General features: G+C 47.0%; 1 protein-coding gene across 13 annotated transcripts in view; it reads left to right on the forward strand.

Annotated features, from left to right (window-relative positions):
* Positions 1–19204, forward strand: part of TRERF1 (transcriptional regulating factor 1) — a 211549-nt gene that overhangs the window by 164928 nt on the left and 27417 nt on the right. For 5 of the 13 annotated variants that reach the window (XM_053602216.1, XM_053602214.1, XM_053602219.1 and 2 more), the window contains 9 exons: positions 5836–5997; positions 6440–8116; positions 9516–9562; positions 10416–10566; positions 11975–12277; positions 15485–15869; positions 16751–16817; positions 17815–17954; positions 18087–18190. In XM_053602216.1, coding sequence (XP_053458191.1) covers positions 6698–8116; positions 9516–9562; positions 10416–10566; positions 11975–12277; positions 15485–15869; positions 16751–16817; positions 17815–17954; positions 18087–18190 — 2616 coding nt within the window. In that variant the 5' untranslated portion in view covers positions 5836–5997; positions 6440–6697. The remainder of the gene's footprint in view (positions 1–5835; positions 5998–6439; positions 8117–9515; positions 9563–10415; positions 10567–11974; positions 12278–15484; positions 15870–16750; positions 16818–17814; positions 17955–18086; positions 18191–19204) is intronic. The other 8 variants (XM_053602220.1, XM_053602222.1, XM_053602224.1 and 5 more) reach the window with 5 other exon arrangements.

Raw genomic sequence — 19204 nt, forward strand, 5'->3', positions numbered from 1 at the left:
GTTGTAAGGAAGGAATTGATGGAAGAAACATGAAAGTGGTAGTTCTGTTAATTAGCTCATGAATGAAAAAACTTCTGGTACCAATTACCCCATAGGAAACATACCTAATGAGCAAAACAGTTACCTTGTTAGAATAATAAAGGCTTGAATCCTGAGTTGGTATTAGAAGAATTCTATGAGACTGGCTAATCTACTGAGAACAGTTTCCAAATTCTAAATGATATATTTTAAATAGCCTTTTGGCAAGATGCTAAACTGTGGGCCTAGCAGGTTACCATTTGTATAAAATGGACTGTGTACAAGTATCCTTGTATACACATAAAATGTCTCCAGAAGGATATATGAGAACCTGATTGATTGTCCCAGGAGGGGTTGGGAGGGGGACTTTTCACATATACTTGTAAAAAATTACTATAATTTTTCACTTTATTTTCAAGCATTTAGTTAGGATAATTTTCACTCTTTTGTATATCTTTTTTAAGCTTTTGAATTTTGAACCATGTGAATATAGTACCTATTCAAAAAGTATATAAATTTAATAGCCGGGCGTTGTGGCAGGCGCCTGTAGTCCCAGCTACTCGGGAGGCTGAGGCAAGAGAATCGCTTAGGCCCAGGAGTTGGAGGTTGCTATGAGCTGTGTGAGGCCATGGCACTCTACCGAGGGCCATAAAGTGAGACTCTGTCTCTACAAAAAAAAAAAAAATTTAAAAAGTATATAAATTTAATGTAAAATACGTGGCACATGGTTTTGCCATTATCTTCCTATGTTGTTTTAGGGAAGTCATTTTCCCTCTCTTTCATTGAACAAATGACTCTTTATTGCCTACTGTAAAACAAGCAATGTTCAAGGCCTAGAAGTTACAACTCGGGGCCTTGGTTTCTTCATCTGTATTGTGGGGAGATTAGATGACCTCTAAACCAATCATCTTCACCTTGAGTGTGCATCAGACTCACCAGGAAGGCTTGTTAAATCACAGACTGCTGGGGGCGGTGCCTGTGGCTCAAAGGAGTCGGGCACTGACCCCATATGCCAGAAGTGGCGGGTTCAAACCCAGCCCCAGCCAGAAACTGCAAAAAAAAAAGCAGCCAAATCACAGACTGCCAGGCCTCAACCAGAGTTTCTGATTCAGTGAGTCTGGACAGGACTTAAGAATTAGCATTTATAAGTTCCCTGGTGATGCTGATGTTGCTAACCCAGGAACCTCATACTTTGGGAACCTACCCAGGGTTCCATTTGAGGTTCTATGCTATAAGAAACTACATTTCAGTTCCAAAAATATCAGCGGATAAAGAATAGATTCCTGTAGCCCAGAATACAAAGTAATTCCTCTTCCCAGCAGTTTGAAAGGACTTACCAAAGCAAACGTGTCAACAGAAGTTAAATTATCTAGTTTCGATTCCACCAGCAGGGCCATGGTAGAGGTACATGAAATCAATAATGGTCAAAGACTGATGAGTTTCAACAGGTAATTCTTCCTGGGGAGGAAGAATTTATGGAAAGACTTTATGGAAGACTTTCTAGAGTGCTTAAGTGGAGAAGTTTAAGCTGGGTAGAGCATTCTGAAATCATCAGGCCTAATGCCCACAGGGTAACACTGTTGGATGTCATTTTAAGGCCTGCCACAATTTAACCCTACCTCACAAATTCAGTTGATCTTTGATGATGAGTTCCTGACAAGAACATGGCGCCCTAGCATGGACCCCGTACCCAACTCAATTCCTTTATTCATGCTGTTCTTTTGTCCAGAATACTCTTCTAGTCCTCTCCACCTCTGTGAACCCTATCGGTCCACCAGGACTAGGTGAAATCTATTCATTCTTTATGAGAACTTAACATCTGCTCCACCCCTACTGAGTATCTTTTTTTGCCTGTCAACTCATTGGGACACTTGATCATTGTCATCTAATTATTTTTCATTCAATGATTTATATTCATCAAACATTGCCCTTCCTTCAACAATTCCTTATTGGAGGTCCTACAGTGTACTGGGCTTTACAGTAGGTTCTGGGAATAGAATCACAGATAAAAACAGACCTGGTTCCTGGTCTATTAGGGAAAGATCCATTAATCAAGTTGACCTTGTGGAAGTACAATTACAAACTGAGAACAGTAGTCCAAGGGAAAGGAATATGGTTTAATGAGAATCTATAAGAAAGAAACCTGATATAGACTTGAGCATTGGAGTTAGGGTGAGCTTCTGAGAAAGCATTGTTTAAGCTAAGATTTGAAAAATGCCCAATACTTGGCAAGATGTAGGGGGCAAGGGGGCAAGCTCTTCAAATGGAGGTAACAGCATGTGCAAAGGCCCGGTGGTGGGAGGGAACATGGCAGGTTCAAAGAACTGAGAACAGACCAGCAGGCCTAGGTTGGAGAGGACAGCAGAGGAGCAAAAAGCAGGGAGAAGAGGAACATAGTAGGAGGCTAAGGACAGATTATTTACAGCCCTGTCAGCCTGATTAGTGTGTTTTATGTTTAACCTAACACTAGGATGCCATCAAAGGTTTTAAATAGTGGGGTGATGGGGTCAGAGTCACATATTGAGAAGTTGTTTTGCTGCTACTATGTGGAGAATGGACACCAGTAGAGACAGGAAGGCAAGTTAGAAGACTGTTAGAATAGTCCAGAAAACAGATACAGTGTCTTGCACAAGAATGGTAATAGTGGGACCATAGAAAATTAAATATTAAGAAAGTATTAGGAGATAAACTGATAGGATATGGTAGTTTGTTAAGGGAGAAGAAAGAGTCAAGGCCAAAGGAATATGATCTAATGAGAACATGTAAGAAGGAAGCTCTCTGTAGACATAGGGTTTGGGTCCTGGTGAACTTTCTGAGAAGGTGTAGTTTGAGCTGAGATCTGAAGGATAAACATAAATACTTGGCTAGAAGTAGAGGGAGTAAGGAGGGAAAGAGCTCTCCAAATAGGGGGAGCAGCATGTACAAAGGTCCTGTGGTAGAAGGGAGCATGGCAGGTTCAAAGAAAGAGCTTACTGAGACAGCATCCCATTCAGGAGAAATGATGTTGCATTGCCTTTGAGCTGGAAATAGTGATGGTGAGTAAGCAGCTGAGCACGAGCTCAGACCAGCTGAGCTGGGGCTGGTCATTGGGAGTGACAGGGGGTAGATGAGGCTGTCAAGGGGTAAATTGTGTGTGAGAAAAGGAGGGATGTCTCCTCAGACTGAGCCACAAGTCCCTAAATGGCAGGGCATTTTAAGGAAGCAGTCAGGCCCCTTTGGCAGTACAGCGGATGTTTCATTTCTCCCTGTCTCCCTGTCACCTTTATCTGAGTTTAGGTCTTAAACTGGAGGCAACAAGAATCTGCCAATACTATGCCTCTCAACTCAGTTTGAGGTGAAGATCATCTCGGTACAATGCAGATTCTGATTCAGTAGATCTTAGCTGGAGCCTGTTCACCATTTGTAACCAGCTCCCAGGTGATCTGGACCACCCTTTGAGCAGCAAGGGGAATTGGTCTCCCTGCTTCTGAAATGCAGCACTGTCACACTCAGCTTCCTCTGCCTCCACTTAGAACCCCCATTCTCTGCTCACAGCTTAACTTCCCATTCAGGGTCTGCTCCCGCCACCTTTGGCTGCCTTTGCCACCACCCAACCAGACCCTTCACTCTGAAGTTTTCTGTTTCTCTCGTGTACTTCAGAAAGGAACATATCAAGTCCGATCACTCCCAAGTGGAGAGGGATGACTGCAATGGACTTCAAACTCTTTACAAGAACCTCATAAAACTCTTTAACCCCTCACACATTTTTTTAAGTTTACATCTGCATTTTCCATCATACATTTGTAAAAGATGCAGTTTCTAATATACTGTAAACATTGATATTTTTAAGTAAAACTATTACATCAGTGTTTTAAATTTATCCTGTGGAATCTAAACACCATAGCAGTTCCCCCACTGACCTTTATCCTAATGTAATATATGTAATAAACTTTTAGGTGTAACACCCTTTCTTTTATTTCCTTGTCATATTTCTCTAACGATCTAATATAAAGTTGAGACTTCTTTAATTTCCTGAAATCATAAACCTCTAAGTATCAAAATTGCCTCTGGTTTCAGTTATCATTATGACCATTAATAGTCTGCAATTGATCAAAACAACAAATGTATTACTAATCTGGATAATTAATAAACATCAATGATTAGATTATATTGAAAATGTATCTCTAAATGGTAGTGCTGGGTAACTTTTTATTTTATTTTATTTTTTTGTAGAGACAGAGTTTCACTTTATTGCCCTCAGTAGAGTGCCATGGCGTCACACAGCTCACAGCAACCTCCAACTCCTGGGCTTAGGCGATTCTCCTGCCTCAGCCTCCCGAGTAGCTGGGACTACAGGCGCCCGCCACAACGCCCGGCTATTTTTTTATTGCAGTTTGGCCTGGGCTGGGTTTGAACCCACCACCCTCGGCATATGGGGCCGGTGCCCTGCTCACTGAGCCACAGGCGCTGCCCACTTTTTATTTTTTTTTTTTATTTTATTTTTTTGTTTGTTAAATCACAGCTGTGTACATTAGTGCAATGAAGAGGTACAATGTGCTGGTTTCATATACAATCTGAAATATTCTCATCAAACTGTTCAACGTAGCCTTCATGGCATTTTCTTAGTTATTGTATATAGACATTTGTATTCTGCCTTTAGTAAGTTTCGCCTGTACCCATTCTAAGATGCACCCTAGGTGTGGCCCCACCCATTACCCTCCCTCCCCCCTAACCTCCCCTCTTCCTTCTCCTTCCTTGGCCCTTTCCCCATAGTCTTGTGCTATAGTTGGGTTATAGCCTTCATGTGAAAGCTATAATTTAGCTTCATAGAAGGGCTGAGTACATTGGATACTTTTTCTTCCATTCCTGAGATACTTTGCTAAGAAGAATATGTTCCAGCTCCATCCATGTAAACATGAAAGAGGTAAAGTCTCCATCTTTCTTTAAGGCTGCATAATATTCCATGGTATACATGTACCACAATTTGCTAGTCCATTCATGGGTGGATGGGCACTTGGGCTTCTTCCATGACTTAGCAATTATGAATTGGGCTGCAATAAACATTCTGGTACAGATGTTTTTGTTATATTGTGATTTTTGGTCTTCTGGGTATAAACCTAGTAAAGGAATTACAGGATCGAATGGCAGGTCTATTTTTAGGTCTCTAAGTATTCTCCAAACATCCTTCCAGAAGGAATGTATTAGTGTGCATTCCCACCAGCAGTGTAGAAGTGTGCCCTTTTCTCCACATCCACGCCAACATCTCTGGTTTGGGGATTTTGTTATGTGGGCTACTCTTACTGGGGTTAGGTGATATCTCAGAGTAGTTTTGATTTGCATTTCTCTGATGATTAAGGATGATGAGCTTTTTTTCATGTGTTTATAGATCGTGTGTCTGTCTTCTTTAGAGAAGTTTCTCTTCAAGTTCCTTGCCCACCCTGAGATGGGTGCTGGGTAACTTTTTAAAATAAACTTTTTAATTTATGTACAACATACACACCTTGATATGACCAGGTCCTATAGCCTGAGCAGGGAGATGTTGACCTGACAAGCAAACTAATGTGTGCAGTACTCTTCCTTCACTTCTGTTCCTCTGCTAGAAATAAGCTCTCCAATTGCTGAATTTCTGTATCTCTTATTACATGCATCTCTCTCTCTTTGTATTATAGTTATTCATATGACTCATCACCTGTTCTAGCAATTTGCTCCTTAAGAGAAAGCCCTATGTCTTAATCATTTCCTAGCATTGTGCCTTACAGTTAGTAGGTGTCTGATAAATATTTGTAGAACAGATAAATTGATTAATGCACATCATAAATGTCTTTGTATTTCCCACAGGTCCTAGATAGTGTTGGGCTTTCAATAGCAGAGTCCCAGAAGAACGGATAAATTAATCAATGAGCAAAACAATGAATTAACAAATCAATGAACTAATGAGCCATTGAACAATGGCATGAAAGTAAAAGACTTCCATCTCAAGTGAGAGCCAACATCTGCAGGGTCAGTGTAAAGGGTGTGGGCTATTTTTATTTCCTTTTTTTTTTTTTTTTTTTGAGACAGTCTGACTTTGTCACCCGGGTACAGTGCCGTGGCATCATAGCTCACAGGAATCCTTAAACTCCTGGGTTCAAGCAATCCTCTTGCCTCAGCCTCCCAAGTAGCTGGGACTACTTGGCCCCATTTTGTGGCCACCATACCCACAAAAGGGTCTCACTCTTGCTCAGGCTGGTCTCGAACCCCTGAGCTCAGGCAATCCACTTGCCTCAGCCTCCCAAAGTGCTAGGATTATAGGCATGAGCCGCTGTACCCAGCCAACACTGGCTAGTTTTCATCAAAAGTCTCCTGTTGTATAGTCATTTTTACAACTGGTCTTAGTAGATACAACTGTTTATCACATAACATCCAGTAAATCCTTTCCTGTCTTTTGCATCTTGTCTTGCAGGTGTGAGCGGCCTCTCCTCACAACAGTGGTGTTTGGTCTATACCTTAGCCTGGGTGAGGATGTAAAACCCCCCACTCTGCACATGGTTGGTACAGGCCAACAGGAACACCTGGCTCCAGCCACGTTCACAGACATGTCAGCCGTGGAATAGCGCAGACGCTTTCTCTCAGCTTCTCAGGGTCTCAGTCCTTTTGAGTTTGTTTCATTTACCTTTTTGTATGGTTTTGTGGCTGGACATTGACAACTAAGGCAGACACCATGGGGGATCAGCAACTGTACAAGACCAACCACGTGGCCCACGGTGGTGAAAACCTTTTCTACCAACAGCCACCACTTGGCGTCCACAGTGGGCTGAACCACAACTATGGGAATACAGTCACAGGGGGTGGAATGGATGCCCCTCAGGTCTCGCCCATCTCCCCCCACTTCCCTCAAGACACACGGGATGGTCTGGGCTTGCCTGTAGGCTCCAAAAACCTTGGCCAAATGGATACCTCGAGGCAGGGAGCGTGGGGAGGCCATGCAGGGCCTGGAAATCATGTCCAGCTGCGTGGCAACCTGGCCAACTCAAATATGATGTGGGGAGCACCAGCCCAGTCTGAGCCCACTGATGGCTACCAATATACCTATTCCCAGGCCAGTGAGATCCGGACCCAGAAGCTTACCAGCGGTGTCTTACACAAGCTGGACTCTTTCACCCAGGTGTTTGCCAACCAAAACCTGCGTATTCAGGTCAACAATATGGCCCAGGTGCTGCACACCCAGTCAGCAGTGATGGATGGAGGCCCTGACAGTGCCCTCCGCCAGCTGCTGTCTCAGAAGCCCATGGAGCCCCCGGCCCCGGCTATAACTTCTCGCTACCAGCAGGTGGCCCAGCAGCCTCACCCTGGCTTCACTGGTGGGCTGTCCAAGCCAGCTCTTCAGGTCGGGCAGCACCCTACCCAAGGGCACCTGTATTATGACTACCAGCAGCCACTGGCTCAGGTGCCAGGGCAGGGAGGACAGTCACTGCAGGCCCCACAGATGCTGTCACAGCATATGCAACAGATGCAGCAGCACCAGTATTACCCACAGCAGCAGCAGCAAGGTGGGCCGCAGCGTCTCTCCATGCAAGAAATGCAGCCGCAGCCACAGCAGATTCGCCCAGCACAGCCTCAGCAGCAGCAGCAGCAGCTCCAGCTGCAGCAGCGGCAGGGTTCAATGCAGATACCTCAGTATTATCAGTCCCAACCCATGATGCAGCACTTGCAAGAGCAGCAGCAGCCACAGATGCACCTGCAGCCCCCTTCTTATCACAGGGACCCGCACCAGTATACCCCGGAGCAGGCACACGCTGTGCAGCTGATTCAGCTGGGCTCCATGCCCCAGTACTACTACCAAGAGCCCCAGCAGTCCTACAGCCACCCCCTCTACCAACAGAGCCACCTGCCCCAGCACCAGCAGCGTGACGATAGTCAGCTAAAGACTTATCCCAGCGACAGGCAGGCCCAGGCTATGCCGAGCTCTCACGGGGACCTGGGGCCTCCTGACACGGGAATGGGAGACTCAACAAGCTCGGACCTGACCCGGGTCAGCAGTGCCCTCCCTCATCGACCACTCCTGTCCCCCAGTGGAGTCCACGTCAACAACATGGGGCCTCAGCATCAGCAGCTGTCTCCCAGTGCCATGTGGCCCCAGGTATTCTCCCAGTAGAAGTTTCTCCCAGTATCTCAGTGGGCTACAGAGTCATCCAGGGCTGTCTTTGCAGCGCCCAGTCCTCTCTCCGTCCCCTTCAACCCTTTTTTTCTTTATTCATTCCGCAGATATTAACCTATATGTGTTGAGCACTATCCATACCCAGCATTAGACACAGATAGGCCAGATTTTGGAATACAAAATTAACTTTGCCCATGGAACTACACTAAGAAGATGTCCTAAATGATCATGTAATGATCAAGACCTTGAGTCAGATGTCAGGGGACCACACAGTGGGGCTATCTCAGCCCCTTGGATCTATGTTTGGGCCCCCTTGGGCAGGGAGCCATAATGACATCATTTCTCAAAACATATTTGCTCAGAACAGCAGTCCCACAGAATGTTTAATGGATATTGCTAAGGAAACAATGGATTCTCAGGATAAATAAATTTGGGGTTTCCTAAAGTGAAGCAGGTTACTATACTGCAGGGGTTCTTGTGGCCTTTAATGGGCTAGTGTGCATTGTTGAGTCTTCCCAAGAGGATACATCACAGAGTATGTAGTCACAGGGATAAAAACCTTAGCTGTTCACAGGATCCAGACTGGTAAAGTGAATAAGCACAACAGTTTGGTATGAAACAGTAGGGAGTGGTAGCAACGGTGGTAGACGAGAGAGCAGATGCCCTATCCAATGGCCTGCTCATTCAGGATTGAAAGCAACAACAACAAAACATGTCTGCAGGCCAGATTCATCCTATGCACCATGGTTAAGCCTTGATTAGTTCCCAGAAGTATTTAACCACAGAATGGCCCACTGTGTGCTAGGCACTGTTCATGGCTTACCATGTTCCAAGTGCTACACTCATGTGATAACAGATTCTTGGGAGAAGACCCCAAACAGGAACCAGTTAGGTGAGAGAGGCCCCTGGTGGAGATTGAGGGCCAGAGATGAACTCTCCCCTGACTTAGTTTTAAGGCTCAGAGCTGGTAGTCTTTGGTGAATATAAACATGAAATGACATGCCCAAGGATTTTAAGAAAGAATTCCAGCAGGTCTTTCTACAAGCCATGTGTCAGCCATGTGTCTGTCTGTGTCCCTAGTGGGAACGGAGCCTGTCTGTGCACTGAGTGGGTGCACTGGAACAACAGGACAGAATGCAGTGGGAGATTGCAAGTTTCTGGCTGGTGACAGCTGCAAGAGTGAGGCAGTGGTCCTGAGTCAGAGAGCAATTAAGGAATGAAGTGGGGTGTGGAAGAAAGAGGCATATGTGGATGTGAGCGGGGTTGGCAGGAGGTGGAGAGAGGGGTCATCTCCACGCTCTGCCACTGGAGGACACCTCCTTTCAGAAACACATTTTTTTTTCTCCTCTTTTTTTCGGTGTCCTGCTTGGCTCAAAATTAGATGCACCTACCTGATGGGAGAGCCCAGCCAGGGTCCCCTGAGTCAAGGTAAGTTGAGTGGAGGTTTGTTGGTATTTGGGGAGCCTGAGAAGTTTTCCTGGGTTGTTTGTCATGCTTCATTTCTAAACTCAAGGTCAGTTCCTTGAAGAAGTGTGTAAAAATAATAATAGAGCTTTTGTTTTTGAGCATTCATTATATCCTAGGCATTATATGTTATGCTTTGTGGTGAAGTAACCCAGGAAGCTATGATTACCATTTGCCTGTACACAGTTAGCAATGAATAACTGTTAGCTATTATTTTACAAATGAGAAAACTGAGGCTCAGAGAGCTCACTGTTACCATCAAGTAACCACTCTGCAATTGACTCCAAAGCCTATGTTCAGTCCACTGTCCATTCATTTAGTGAACATGTATTGAGTGCCAGGCACAGAGCGAAGCTTTGAGAATGTAGCGGTGAATAGTACAGACTTGCTTACTCCTCTGATGGGCATTTAGAGATTTAGCCAGAACCTGAGAAACCACTGAAACGTGCTATGTGGAGGCTGCCCCAGAGGACTATGAACTTGGCTTTTGGAGAAGGTGGGCTCCTGGTGACCCTGGAAAGGTCATTAGAGCCATAGTTGGGGAAAACCCAGTGCCTGGAGGCCTGGAATGAAGAAGGACATTTTGTTCAACTCTTCCATGACTTCGAGTTAAGGCCTTTCCCACTCTGAGTCTCAGTTTTTCATCTTTAAATTGGGCTTAGTTCTCTGAAGAGTATGGGGGTAATAAAAGTGAGGCCATGGATCTGGGAGCACTGGATGAATCAAATGGGCTAGCTGTGGGTATGAGGTCCTGTGATGTCACTGCTTCCCCTTCTCAACATGTCTGTCCTCTCTGTTTGGCCCTACCCTTGAGAAGTGGCCAAGCCAAAGGAGTATTTGGGGAGCAGTTTGATGCCAAGAACAAGCTGACATGCTCCATCTGCCTGAAGGAGTTCAAGAACCTGCCTGCCCTGAATGGCCACATGCGGTCCCACGGGGGCATGAGGGCCTCCCCCAGCCTCAAACAGGTTAGCAGGAGCCAGTGTCCAGTCCTTCCCAGGCCATGTGTTGCTTGCTTTGCTTTGCCGCCATCAGACAGAGTGAGGTGAGCCCTGTGAGGGGAGGCACTGTCCTCCCTTGCCAGGAATGCTTAAGCTCTGACCCAGGGAGCCAGCCAGGTCAAACACAGAGCTTCTAGAAAGACTTCTGAGGGACCCAGCCTCCCTATCCTGAGACGACAGCAGAGGAAAATGTGCAATATTATTTTTAACTTCTGCTTGAAGCACCCAAGACCAGGGCCACTGGGGTCTTCCAGATCAGTGGCCAATGGCTAGAGAAAGAATTTTCAGTTCACCAGTGCAGTGGTGTTTGGCTGTAGCATCCAGAGCTTTTTAAATACCATCTGGGTTATTTAGGTTAGTATATCCAAGTAGTATACTATCCATGAGTTTTACAGTTCAAAGAATTTTCTGAGAATTCTTTGATTATTGTTGACTTTAATTTAAGTCTTTTAATCTCTGTTAACCAAAAGTTCGATTACTCAGATCACCCCATCTCCTGGCCTTGACAGATTTTTAAAAGAAGCTTTGTCTTGGCGGCACCCATAGCTCAGTGGGGCCACATACACGGAGTCTGGTGGGTTCGAACCCGGCCCAGGCCAGCTAAAACAACAATGGCAACCACAAAAAAAAAAAAAAGATAGCCGGACGTTGTGATGGGCGCCTATAGTCCCAGCTACTTGGGAGGCTGAGGCAAGAGAATCTCTTAAGCCCAAGAGTTGCAGGTTGCTGTGAGCTGTGATGCCACGGCATTCTACCCAGGGCGACAGCTTGAGACTCTGTCTCAAAAAAAAAAAAAAGCTTTGTCTTCACTTGTTAAAAGTAACATGTTTTGCATTTCCAATGTTGTTTCCTAACGTGGATAAAATTTAACATGGAATGCCTATTTCCATTGACAAATGAGTAGACCAAGACCCATAGATTTAAAAACTCCTACACAAGGGCAGCACCTGTGGCTCAATGGAGTAGGGCGCTGGCCCCATATGCTGGAGGTGGCAGGTTCAAACCCAGCCCTGGCCAAAAAAAAAAAAAACTTCTACACAAGATCATACATTTTTTGGACTGATTACAAGCCCAGGTCCTTTTCTTTAAAAGCAATTACAGCCACACACACACCCAAAATGTTGGCAATATTTTAATATACAGGTGATGCATGGTCAAGATTTATTAACCATAGAAAATAAAGTGCATGGCCTTGTCTACCACCAACCACCATCACTCCAGCCAAAGGACTCAGGGGAGCAGGAAAGAAATCACCCTGCCGTGGTTCTCTATTACCACACCTGATACCTTGGAACCTTTCCGGAAAAGCAAAGTGTATCCCCGCTTTGTGAGAGCTGCTCTTAGCCCAGGATCAAAGCCTTTATTGTCTGTGTAGGAGGAAGGAGAGAAGGTCCCGCCGCCTCCGCCCCAGCCGCCACTGCCGCCTCCACCCCAGCCGCCACCGCAGCTCCCTCCTGAGGCAGAAAGCCTCACACCTATGGTCATGCCCGTGTCTGTCCCTGTCAAGCTTCTCCCACCCAAGCCCAGCTCTCAGGGCTTCACCAACAGCACCGTTGCCGCCCCCTCCGCCAGAGACAAGCCAGCCAGCTCGATGTCGGACGACGAGATGCCTGTGCTCGTGAGGATGACCCTCTCTCCCCCACACTCACCCCAAGGGGCTGCCCCCCGCACGCCTGCTGTGAGTTGCTGCTCTGGCCCACCTGCCTGTGGTGGGGACATCCCTTTGCTTTCTTAGAGATGGGGTGGCTCTCCCAAAGTCACTTGCCTCTCAGGGCTGAGCCTCTGTGGCCACCTTGGCAAGCCATCCTTGTCCACACTGCCCCCTGCCCATTAATGCCTGTTACTCTACCAGGCTGCTGGTCTGGGTTAGATTCTGAAAGACCTGAAGATATTCCCAAGTTTAAGCAGAGATGATAATTCAGCTGGTAATCACTAATAACAACCATACCAGTTACTAAAATACGGAAATACTGTCCCAGTTAATAAATAGCTGTTGCCCCAGGGTCTGGCCCCTTCCCCCAAGATCGCCAGACCTCCCAAATTCACCAACTAGAAAAGTAATCCATGGCACAGCGTGGCTTCCAGACAAGCCCTGGAATCTATTCTGATGATCAGCCTTACCAGATGCTGAATATTTTGGTATCACACCTGCTCTAATACCCCAGAGAACCTAATATGTTAAAGTTCTCAAAGTAGTTCCACTGAAAGCCACCCACCCCCTGTCTCAGGAAAGCAAAGAGATGTGTTGTTTCTCACTCACTATTCAGTTCTCCTCTTTCTCAACTTCTAAGTGCTTCACCCAAGCAGCTTAGCTTGGCTGTGGAGCTGTGTTTGTTTCTCTCTCTCTTCCTCTCTCGCACGACCCCCTCCTTTATCACCCCCAGAGTGTTTATGTGGTTGGCTGTATCAGACCTATCCCCTTCCTACAAAGTGCTGTGTTGGGTCAGATTTGTCATTAGAAAATAGGTGGCTGCTGAAAATCAGGAGGCATGAGGGTAGACCCGGGCCAGCATAGAGGTAGGGACACTAATTAAGAGAACTAGCAAAGTCCAGAAAGAACCTTTCTGTTCCCTTGTGTAATATCAAGGTCTCAGAAAGAGAGAGCCTGATGGAGAACCTCTGGGTGAAGATTCTCCTAAGTGAGCAGGACTGGGGCCAGTGACCAGCAGAGAAATGAAATGGTGTACCCAGGCTCCTTCTTTGCCCAGAGTAGAGATAGTTTCTACCCTTGGAGAACTCTTGATCAAGGGTTCCTAGTTACTCAGGGTTTAGAGTCCCAAGCAGCACACCCACCCACTCCCAATTCAAGATGGTGAGAGAGGGACAAGGCATGAGAACCCCGTGCCCTGGGTGTGGCTGGGTGGGATGACACCTGGGTAGCTTAAGTAATTAGGGGCTGGAGAGAGGCAAGGGAGTTTGGTATGAGTTTGCTCAGGAGACCATCATTAGGGAGTTTTGAAGGAAGGGATGAACTTGGCTTAATGGAAGAGTGAGAGAGACAGCATCAGTGAGGAGACAGGCTGAAATGCAAGTACGCAGGTGGGACAGAGTAACTGTGAGCAAGATCCTGGCATTTAATGTAAAGAAATTAAAGCATCCAGGGAGGAACCCTGTATTCTAATCCCAGCTCTCTCCTAGCCAGCTGGGATGAAAACAGCTGAGGCCTCCTTCAGAGCCCCAGTTTCCGCCCCTGACCTGGAGGGAATTGGACTCATCAGTAGTTCTCATCCTTCTCTATGGGCAGGAGCTTTTTAACCTCTCAGGGCTTAGCCCTGTCCTCAAAGAGTCCAGATAGTTTGGTGGGGTGGAACAATGTAAATGCTCCCTCTCAAGTGACATCCAGGTGGGCACTGTGGGTGGCTTCACGGGCCCAGTGGCTCAGAGCCTTGCCTGGGGGATCACAAAATCTGGGCTTTGAGCTGAAGTAACAGGACCGAAGGCCAGAGGAGAGGGAGCCCAAAAGGGACCTCTGGCCCTGTGCTGAGAGGTCTGGATTCCAGTGCAGGGTTGAGATCACATGAGTATGCATCTACTTAGGTGACCTCATCAGTTACCCAGCAACAGGGTTGCTCCCCAGTTGAGGGGCCTGGGCGTCTCCCCATTCTCCTCAGCCGGAGATGCTGAGGAGCCCTCTGGTGGGGAGACGGGACGGAGGGGCAGGCGCCGGCGTCGGGAGAGCCCCCTGGGGGCGAGGATTGGCTCTGCACCTCCACACTGAGGCCCGCTGTCCTCCCGGACGCCCCTCCTAGAGGTTAGGGAGCATCTCGGAAGACTAGGAGGGGCACAGGAGGGGACGGAGCCTGAGGTGCTGGAAGCAAGAGGAGCCCAGAGGCAGAGGAGCGGGTCACATGGCCTGGAGACAGCTGGTCACATGACCATGGCCAACCCTTCCCATCACCCCTTGCTGCCTCCTACTCAGGCTCCACCTTGGGCACAGGAATCACCAGGAACTGTGGCTGTGACTGTTCCCTGGCTGACAAGGCCTGGGAGGGTACCACAGACTCTCTAGAACCTTTCTGCAGGTATGGCACCGCCTCTCCCAGTCACACCCAGCTCTTAACTTTTCTGGACTGATGCTAGCACACAACCCAAGCCTGTTGCTGTTTGGCTTCGGCATGCCCTGCTTATCTATTTACGTGCATTTGTTTACTTATTGGTATATATGTATCCATGTGGCAAATCTCCCTTCCTTCCAGACTGTGCTTGGTTCCGCTGCCGTTAGAACAAACTAACTCCGCTGACAGGAAGCCAAACCAGGAGAAGGGCTTGCTACACATGAGCCGCCAGTTCTGGGAGCACTAGTGACGGGTGGTGAGGGGGAGGCTATCCAGTTCCGTCTTTTAGGAGAGCACATTAACCGGTCCTTAACGATGACAGAAGGCTCTCCCCAGTCTGAACGTTACCTAGGAGGGCCCAGTGTAGGTCGCTGGCCCTGGGAGCCCTGGCTGGGCGCAAACCTCCTCTTCCTGCTCCACAGCCTCAGCCCCAGCCTCCCCGAATAGCTTAATCTGTCTGCTTCTCAGAACATGTGTTATCTGTCCCTGGGGAGCAGGGGGGACATTAAGAGCCCACTCAGCTGAATTCCATTCAATCCGATGGGAATGTAGTGATAAGCAATCAAGAATTCGAATTTATTGCTTTTGTCTCACCCACTATTCTTACCAACCCCAGCTCTTTCCAGACGGTAGGGAAAACCAAAGTTTTCTTCTCCCGAGTCAAGCCTCGGAACTCGCTTTGCCTGGAATGGATGTGGTCAGCGTGGGAGGAGTGATGCGGCGAGGAGCCCCGTTAGGACAGTAGAAAACCCCTTTCTGGAACCTGTGCAAATGGCCTAAGGCCGTAGGGAAAGCTTAAGGATTTAATCAGCTTCCTCTTCCCGTTTTAGGAAATCCCTAGAAAGCATCCGCCCGGCCCACCCAAAGCCGAGGAGTCCCTGAAGACGGTGCAGGAGAAGAAAAAGTTCCGGCACCGGCCGGAGCCGCTCTTCATCCCGCCGCCGCCCTCCTACAACCCGGTCCCGGCGGCCTCCTACTCGGGCGCCACCCTCTACCAGAGCCAGCTGCGCTCACCGCGCGTCCTGGGGGACCACCTGCTCCTTGACCCCACCCACGAGCTGCCCCCCTACACGCCCCCGCCCATGCTGAGCCCGGTGCGCCAGGGCTCGGGGCTCTTCAGCAATGTCCTCATCTCCGGGCATGGCCCCGGCGCCCACCCCCAGCTGCCCCTGACGCCCCTGACGCCCACGCCGCGGGTGCTGCTGTGCCGCTCCAGTGAGTCGCCCCTTTTGGCCTCCTGGGGAGCCCTGGGGATTCCCTCCCATCCGTGCTGGGTAGTGCTCTGGGAGGCCTCACTTTCTTTAGGTTTCTCATTTATCCCACAGACTTTTATGGAGTGTACCAGACACTGTGCTAGGTGCTAAGAAAGACCTAGAATAAGAAAGATACAGACTTTATCCAAAAGGAAATCCTGGTGTTACTGGGGCAACAAATGCCTAAGTGATCACTGTAAGGAAACAATTGAAGTGTGCACCCACTACCTAAGACCATGCCCTGGATGATGGTGCAAATAGAATGAGATATCACCGGGCGGCGCCTGTGGCTCAGTGGGTAGGGCGCTGGCCCCATATACCGAGGGTGGCGGTTCGAACCCGCCCCAGCCAAACTGCAACAAAAAATAGCCCAGCGCCTATAGTCTCAGCTACTTGGGAGGCTGAGGCAAGAGAATCGCCTAAACCCAGGAGTTGGAGGTTGCTGTGAGCTGTGACATCACAGCACTCTACTGAGGGCGATAAAGTAAGACTCTGTCTCTTAAAAAAAGAGAGAAGTATAACACCCATGGTTCAAGCCTTGACGTTTTTGCATGCTTGGTAAAAATCAACCATGAGAGGCCAGGAGCCAGGATCTCTTGAGCAAGAGTGGTTGCATAGCTACCATGCAGCTTAGCAGACATATGTGGGGCAGGAGGCCTCTCACTCTGGGTGAGAAATGGGCAAACCACTGCCTTCAGCTCCCTGAGAACTGTTGGGGGTAACTCTGACATGGGTCACTAGGAAAGGAGTCCTATTATGACTGGTTAGGTAATTGCTCATTTGCTTTACTTTCTTCAACAGCCCTTCCCTGTTGACCAGTGATCTCTGGTTTTTGTGTTTCAGACAGCATTGATGGCAGCAATGTGACAGTCACCCCAGGGCCTGGAGAACAGACTGTGGATGTTGAACCGTAAGGAAAAGCTTCTTGAGAAGTGTAGTTAGTACTTCCATAGTCAGAGAGTACACTGAGAGAGAAGTTCTAAATTAAGGGATCATAGTTATTTCTTGGGTGTTATTGTTTCCCTGTACAGTAGCACAAGGCCTTTGTCAAAAACTGAATGCATAGTAAAAGCATCAAGCCCCAGAGAACCTAGTGTCCCCATCTCTGTCTCCCCAGGCCAGCCTGGTTGTAGCCATATACTTTTATATCCTCATTGACATTGAGGCATCTCTCTTGGGTTACCCACCTCCCTAAAAGGCACCTTCTGAATGTCCTCATGTTCCCCATCCCCTTTCTCAGATTCTTGGCCAATCTCCAAATGGGCTTGTTAAATGCTTGAATTATCCAATGGAATATATCATGAAAGGGAAATGTGGTTTTTCATTGGTAAGCCAGAAAAGAAGCCAGGTGGTAGCATGATGCATAGATTCTGTCAGGAATCAGAAAACCTGAGTTCTAACACTGTTTTGTTGTCTGTTCTTGATTAAGTTAACCTTTCTAGGCTTTCATTGGTTCATATTTAAATGGGAATAATTATGACTGCCTTGCTTATATCTTAGATCTTTGTGAGGTTCAGATGGGATAATGTGTGTGCAATGGTCTAAAAGAGATAAAAATAAAATAAATGCTTTGCATTTGTACCCTTTTTTTCAGTTTAAATGGTTCCATCAGCCATGCTCTGGGAAGTAGCAACCCTTCCTCTCCCAGTTATTGGGAGTTACGTGAAATCCCAGGCTGATTGCTCTCTTGCTCCCCAAACATCTCTCTCCAGTCTTAAAGCTGTTCCTTATCCCAGTGATAAAAGCCATGCTTGGAATCTTAGGGTCACAATGTGAGGAAATGCTCCTGCATTCTTCTTACAGAAGGAACTGGTTTCCTTCTTTTTCAAGTTCCTGACCATTGCTCTTGGCCTGGGCCATGCAATTAAAGACTATACTGTTTGTTATTTTTCTTCTTGTCATTAAAGACGCATCAACATTGGCTTGAGATTCCAAGCAGAGATCCCAGAACTCCAAGATGTCTCTGCTCTGGCCCAGGACACCCACAAGGCCACATTAGTATGGAAGCCCTGGCCAGAGCTGGAAAACCATGACCTCCAGCAAAGAGGTATTGGCATGTGGGAAGAGCTGGGCAGAAAGGCTTAATTATTCCACTGAGATTACTGGGCTCCAGGTTTGGTGTGTTTTTCCGGGATACTGGGCTCTCTCTGATGCAGTGGCTTCTCCTTGTTCCCAACAGTGGAGAATCTTCTGAATTTGTGCTGTTCGAGTGCATTGCCAGGCGGAGGGACCAATTCTGAATTTGCTTTGCATTCTCTGTTCGAGGCCAAAGGTGATGTGATGGTAAGGAACTATGACAACGAGGCTTCAAGCTTCATACTCTTCCCATCAGAAACCTGAAAGAGGATTATCCCAAGTTTCTATATTGTCCATGTACCATACAGTCTGCTCATAAAATGATGATCATGCCTCCATGTTCCTTATCTCAATAAGTAAGTTAGAATTTAAAAACCTGTAGAAGAAAATCTCTAATGGACTTATGTTTATACATGTGTTCCTAAGTTACAACTGTGGGAACCTCTGTCCTAGAAAACAGAATTTCTTTTCATTGTCCTGTATTTCACCTCAGAAACTTGAGTCTGTGCTGATGGAGGTAGAAGGCCTTATAAAACAAGAGTCAGCCTAAAATACCCTATTGTACTCAGCTGATTGTTCTTCCCTGCTATGGAAATCAGCCAAAGTTTGGTGTTTATGGAACTCTTTTCTCCTCTAACCAAAATAATGTTTACTGTGTACGCCTGGTTCCATTCTACTTTAGCATGGTTCTGCAGATGTCTCCCAACTTAAGCCTTGGTTCTGTCTCTGCAGACTCAGAGCTGTCAGTTCACCTGTTTAGCCTGTCCAGAGCACTCAGTCACTAACCTCAGTTTCTTCATATATATATATATATATATATATACACACACACACACACACACACACACACACGGTTCTTCCTGGTATCAAATCTAGCTGACTGCATTTTGATTTTATAAAAATGTGAAAATAAACAAATGTCTTAATACGATGATACCCTTCAGGTATCTTCTAAAATGTTGGAGAACTATCCTTAAATGTTTGAGATCAGAGTTGCAGAGTAGCAATTCTTGAACTTTTTTTTTTTGAAGAGACAAGGTCTTGCTCTGTCACCTGGTAGAGTGCAGCAGCACCATTATAGTTCACTGTAACCTTGAACTCCTGGGCTCAAGTGATTCTCCTGCCTCAGCCTCTCAATTAGCTGGGACTTACAGGCACATGCTACCACTCCCCACCAGTTTTTTGTTTTTTGTTGTTTTTTTTTTGTAGAGACAGAGTCTC

Source organism: Nycticebus coucang, chromosome 9 (assembly GCF_027406575.1).
Source record: "Nycticebus coucang isolate mNycCou1 chromosome 9, mNycCou1.pri, whole genome shotgun sequence".
In the NCBI taxonomy this organism is placed as follows: Eukaryota; Metazoa; Chordata; class Mammalia; order Primates; family Lorisidae; genus Nycticebus; species Nycticebus coucang.